The 6,337-nt window shown below is 39.4% G+C and overlaps 1 protein-coding gene and 1 non-coding gene across 2 annotated transcripts; both read right to left on the bottom strand.

The window, feature by feature from the left end:
• Positions 1–728: 728 nt before the first annotated feature.
• Positions 729–815, bottom strand: trnay-gua (transfer RNA tyrosine (anticodon GUA)). The gene is given in 2 exon segments: positions 729–764; positions 779–815. It is a non-coding gene; the product is annotated as a tRNA-Tyr (tRNA).
• Positions 816–1,781: 966 nt separating this feature from the next.
• On the bottom strand, positions 1,782–6,337 carry svip (small VCP interacting protein). Its single transcript, XM_003443853.5, has 4 exons — positions 5,641–6,337; positions 5,322–5,372; positions 4,249–4,365; positions 1,782–3,099 (listed from the first exon to the last, which is right to left on the bottom strand). Exons 1-4 carry the CDS (start codon positions 5,701–5,703, stop codon positions 3,085–3,087), a joined length of 246 nt encoding a protein of 81 aa, XP_003443901.1. The 5' UTR covers positions 5,704–6,337; the 3' UTR covers positions 1,782–3,084.

Below are 6,337 nucleotides of genomic sequence, written 5' to 3'. Positions count from 1 at the left end.
AAATTGTTAATGAAATACTAGTTTGCTTATCACTTTAAGAGTAGGCTGCTGTGGGGTTTTTTCATATGTATAAAACCAAAATGCGTGTTTAACTGATCACTCGAGCATGCTACAGTTATGTCCAAAAGACCCGAGCCGCCCCGCATGTGCACAGATTCGGTGAAATGTGCAAAAGATAAATGGAAATAGAGGTCATCAGGTAAAAACAGAGTTTATGCTGTTCTAATGATACGAGATTTTGGTTTTGTTCATTAATACAGTTTCTTTTGTTTTGTGGACATCGTGTCCGGTAGAAACTGGAACTTATGTTACAGGCAGTTTGTGAGTGTCAGCCGAGAACACTGTGAGAATATTTTCAGTCCCCTCAGTAATTAATCTTCGGTTAATACTACATTAAAATCTGGCGTTAATAAGAGGTTGCTAAAGGGCATGCCTTTCAAAAAAAAAAAAAAAGAGTGTTACTGTTAAGTGTGGAGAGATTCAGAAACACGTTGCTGTTTGCACATATTTGATAATGAGGTCTGCACAGAAGCTGAAGAAGAGTCCAGGGTAATATTCATAATAAAATCACAGTAACGATGATGTTGGTTTGTGAATGGGCAGGGCTCATGTCTGAACATACTTTAGTTCAGGGAAACAGAGCTAATGTTTGAATACGACACTGACCTGTAACGTTCAGGATATTTTACTGTTATGTAGACGAAACGAAAATTTTGTGAAAAGATGCCTCCTTCGAGCCGGATTTGAACCAGCGACCTAAGGATTTCAGCTGTGACATCTACAGTCCTCCGCTCTACCAACTGAGCTATCGAAGGGACGCTGGTGGTGATTGCATCCATGTGTGTGGATTAGCTAACGAATACTGGCTTTCACTGCTCTGCTTACACGTGAATTATATTTCTGCGTCAGTCTACGTCATTACTTACGCCTTAAGGCAGCGGTGTTTCCTTCTTTCCTCCTTCCTTCTGTCGAGATTGTGAAGCGCGTGAGGTTTGGGTTGATGACGTATGTGGTGATATTCGAAGCCACGCGAGCCGATGTTGTGGCAAAACGTGATCATCTGTTTAAATGAAAAATTCATTTAAATGCTCTATTTCGAGAGCGATCAGACCAGGAGTGCAGGAAAAACTGTAACATCTATAACACAAGTTATATAAAGTTATTTTTAAGCGTCCAAACGGACCCGGATTGATTATAAAGTAGAACACAGAGTCGTAATTACACATAGAAAACAGGTTATTTCTTTATTTGTATAACCAGTTTTTAATCCTGTTGTCTGCAAACTATTTATCAAAAGGATATTAGACACCGGTGGTGTGTCAAAAAGTGATCATCTGACCAAAAGGGATTTCCGGTATTTGCCAAAAAGTGATTATCCGTATTTAAACTGCTGTAAATGATTTGTTGGCCAATAATATGTGAAACGATGTCAAATGCATCCCTCATGAATTATATCAAGTCATTTTGAGCCACAAACAACATTCCTGTGACAAAGTAGAAGCTGCAATCAGTCTATTTAGCAACACAAGCAAAGATACATTTAAAAAAAAGACACACAGACAACATAAAAAATGAGATAGTTTAAAACCTTAAATATAAAGAAATGGGGGGTGGCTCAAGACTTTTGCACATCTCTGGCTACACCTGATCAACTCTAGACATGTCAGAAACTGTAAATATTAATATTTGTTTGCATTTTTGTCAACTATATTAACAGTGAAACTCTACCACTAGGTATTGCCTCTAAAACTGTGATTTTACACATGAAATTGACACAAGGGTAGCAGAAATGTGATTTATTGTAGCAAATAACATTGGCTAGATTTCTTCTACAAAATGGCAAGAGCACCAGAAGCATTTAAGGAAGGCTGTAAGAAACGCACTCAGCCAAGCAAGTCAAAGAAAATATCTTAAAACATCTGTTTTCTCCTTCATCTTCCTTCAGTCTCGTTTCCATTGTAGTGGACTTTAACCTTCGAACGAAAGTGAGCATATTGGCTGACGGTGTGCAAATAGGTGTGTAACAAAAGCTTCAGTTGTAGTATGGCAATTCACAAACACATTTCTCATTTAGATTAAGCAGCCATTCCATCCGTGTTTGCATACACTACAATTCAATGCAACAAACTCAAAAACTGTGCATGATAAACAAAGTAATTAAAAAACAGGGCTCTATTAAAGTAGGGCAAAGACTAGTGCGAAGAACTAGGGCATATGCAAAAAGGCTTTTATTGCACATCCTTTCATTCTTAGTGGCTGGAGAGTGCTCTATGGTTGCTCTACATTATTCAGCAGTATTTATTAGCTGCTGCAGTTTTTGTCAAGTATAAAGTTTGTGCTTACCAAGGAATCACCGCATTAGATGCGCCACATAGAGTCCACCTACATTCTCAGCACAAAAACACCTATTTTTTTTCCAATACAAACACACAAAATAAATAATGACCCCAATGTGGTCTGTGTCACTGACTCGCCTCGGTGATGAGCAAAGAGCACATTATGAGTTGGGTAAAATTAGTCAAGTTAGCAGTGTTTGCACTAGTCTTTGAGTTGCCAAATAACAGAGCCCATCACAAAGTGAGTTCATGCTAAAAAGGTGCCTAGTGAGAAACAGAAAGGCGATGTAACCGTTACCGGATATACGGTGAATAATTAACTTGGACTAGGAAAACCAAACACAGTGAGGGAAGCTGTGTCTTGATGTACAACTGCATTTTATAGCGATGTTCCTCCATGTTACCTAATGGGAGTCACTGTACTGCAACACTGTGTCTAATCAATCTTCACACAAATCTGACATAATTGTGTTTGCTTGCACATTACTGTGTCACCCCTGACTCGTCCAAAGGTACAAACTGGTTTGTATAACTTGGCAAATTCTGCTGTGTTTTGTGTGGAATAACTTACGAATAACGGATTGTTTTGCACCTGAGCGGCTGCAGACTCATAACATGACACAGATACATAACAGGCAAAGAAAAGAAAAAAGTAAAAACGGACAGCAGTTCCAACATCTTTCAAGTCATCTTGCAGCAATACGTTATATATTTAGACATCCGAGTTCAGACTTTACCATCAGGATTTTCAGCCCATCTGCCACTACAGGAAAAAAGAAAAACACAACAAATTACAACAGTGTTTATCATTCACAATGATAAATAGCAATCATTGCCATTGTGATATGAAATTATCCACAAGGATAAGTATTCACTTCAAAATACAGTCATATTTTCATTCACTTTAAAACTATTATAAAAGTTCTTTTGTAAATGTCAAGATTTTTCAAGTTTAATTAAAAAAAGAAAGCTGACTGTTAAAGTTCAGGCGAGAAAAAAGAAGACAAACACAGACAAGCTCAATGTGGTGTTTAAGCGGTTAATGATTTCTAACCCATCTTATGGGTAACTACATGCTGTGCAGCTGTGTTCAGGTTTTGTGCTTCTGCTTTATTACTTGAAGTAAAACAATGGAAACTATGCTGGTGCTGTATGTTTCTGCAGACAGGCCGGAACATAAACACCCCTGTTATCTTCTTCAGTGCTGTGGTTTGGATTGACATAAACTCCATGTCAATCCAAAGTTCATATTTCAAATTCCAAATAACTCCCTGCTGTGTTTCAGACATTTTGTGCATGAATTTAATTATGCTAAAAAAATAAATAAAAACATTCTGCAGCCTAGTGTTCCATTATTTTTTACCCCTTATTGAAGTTGGGCACCATGTGTGAATATTTTTTATGATGTTACTTGAAAATAAAGTATATAAGCACACAGTCTAAAGAACAAAAACATGTGCAAATACATAATTCAGAACTGTGTTTGATAGCGTGTTGGTCCTGGTGTTATGTTGGCTTGGTTGTGCCACTTTGTGTTTGTAGCTTTTCTGGCCTTGTGTTTTCATATCTCAGTGTTGATTAAAAAGGGCAAGTTGTTCTTTGACATGCCATAAAGACTTTTACACCTGAGATGATAAAATACAGGTGTAGCTCATCTATAAGATTCATGATGCACTCACGGCAAACTTTTAAATGAGGCTCTGAAGGCAGGATGTCTCATTTTATTTTAAGAGAGAGGGGTCAAGGGGAGGTATCGAGCATGTGCAATCCTGTGTCTCTCAGAAGAATCAAAGCATTTTTTGATTGCTTTGATTCCCTCTGACTCATGAGTTTATGTCCCGCCACTGTCACTATCTACAACAGATAGTTCTGTTTTTAACCCACTAAGTTTGAGGATAAACACACAACTGACCTTCAGCCCGCCACCACCACCTGACACAGAGGTGCTCATCGCTTGTTTCTCAGCTTCTTCCTGTTTTTTCCTTTTCCTTTCGACTGCTTCTGGATTTTTAACACCCCTGTATGCCGTCTGGAAAAAAGCGTGGGGTATGATCAAGTGCCAAGATGCAACAGCTTGATAATAAGTGTTTTATTTTGCTTATATTTTCAACATATACAAACAGTCTCAAAAGCATGCATGTGGGTTTTAATAAATTATTTTACCACAATCTTTCAGGCGCACACAAGGCTTGTTCAACCACAACCAGCGAGGGGGCATTCAACTGCCAAATAAGGCAGTCCAGCTGGAGGTTGAAGCAGCTACTTTCAGCAGTGCTGTGCTGCTCAACTGAGACGACTGTGGGTTGTTAGGGACCAGTGCTTTGACCAGCATCAGAGTGTGAACTGTCACGGTGTCGGAAGACTTAAGGATGAAAACGGTGACTGGGAGCACAAGGTTGTGGTAGTTAAGCCAATCCAGAAGACTCACCTGGCCAGGTAGAGTTTTCACCCTGGTCCAGGTCTACTTACCTTGAGAGAACTCTAGCGCGTCTCTTTTTCAAGTGGGTTTTCTGTGCGATAAAAAATACTCACCACACTGTAAACTAACTCCACCTTTAATACTGCACTCAGTTACCAGATTACTGGGTATGTATGTGGCGCCAAAGACACAGTCCAATACATAAATATATAATAAATTTTGTGAAGTTCAGTTTTTGGTGAAACTTTTGTTTTGGGGTTGTTGTTTTTTTACAGAGCTCACTTAGTGACTTAGTGAAAGTGAGTTTTATTCCTATTTTAATTATACTACCAAAAAGGCACTTCTAGTGATGTTATAAACAAGCTTCAACAAAAAACAGCACAATTCAACTACACTGCTGATTTCAATGAGTAATGGCAGAGTTAATGTTTGTACTTGTACTGAATAACACACCTCAGCTGAGCTCAGTGAGCTGCACCCAATAACCTGGTAAGTGTACTACACACGTGTAACAATGTTTTAGTACTTGGAAAATGGACAATAAGACGCGACCAGTCGTAACTTACCTCTTTTTGTCTTTTTTCGGCGGCTTCAGCTAACTGTTGTCTCCTGGTCTCCTGTTGGGAACATGGGAAACTTGTGAGCTAAAGCTGTCCTCTCTGAGTTAAGCATGTTGGGCCTGAAGCATACTTAACATGCCGCTGTTCACACACAGTCAACGCCTCCTCAGCGTTACCTAGCAGGGCCCATTGGTGTCCTAATGGTGATCAATCAAATTCACGTGGGCTCAGCTAATTCCTATATCAATTCTTACTCATTTCTAGTATTCAGCTGACCTATTTATTGCTAAAGCTGTGTAATAACAACCGTAGTAAATTAACTTACAGGATCTGGAGTGACCACAACGTCGTCCGCTGCTCCACCAAGGCACGGTAAGCACATCCCCATACTTCAGTTTTTAATTTAGACAGTAAAAGGCAACGCTGAAAATTAGTTTGCGCTGTTTTCGTGGTGCCTAACTACCAAACTAACCAGATGGCAGGCCCGTTTGTAATGCTGGGTGAGAGTTAAGGCAAATGAAAAAGGAGCAGCAGCGGCTTCTATTCCCAACTACTACTACTGCTGCTGTTGTTGGGTCATCTGGCATAACGTTACCGTTAGCTACGGAACATTAGCATTCTAGCTAGCGGCTACCACTACAAGCCCAGCTGCGTCTCCAAGCCGCATGATAAATTACTTCTCCTCGCACCTCTTGTTCAATCGCCGCGACATTTGGAAAACAGCAGTGTGAAAGTCAGACGCCTCAGTCAAATGCTTTTTTTCCTCCTTTGAGTTTGTTTTGGTCCGAGATCAACGGGCTGACGAGTCAGCCAAAGTATGTTCACTAACGATAGGTTAGTAAACACTGTCTTACTGTTCGCCTCCAATAAAAACAAGAGTAACCATGCTGCAATGCCACCATGAAAAACACTAAAAAAAATACTACTGTTTTTAACAGTTGACAGTAGAGTAAGTAGTTGTAGTCTTATTTAGTTTTTACTCTCTGAATAACAATAAGGTATAGCGGGACTTTGAACATAAC

Source organism: Oreochromis niloticus, linkage group LG7, assembly GCF_001858045.2.
Source record: "Oreochromis niloticus isolate F11D_XX linkage group LG7, O_niloticus_UMD_NMBU, whole genome shotgun sequence".
In the NCBI taxonomy this organism is placed as follows: Eukaryota; Metazoa; Chordata; class Actinopteri; order Cichliformes; family Cichlidae; genus Oreochromis; species Oreochromis niloticus.
This window is presented reverse-complemented; position numbering and strand designations above follow the sequence as displayed.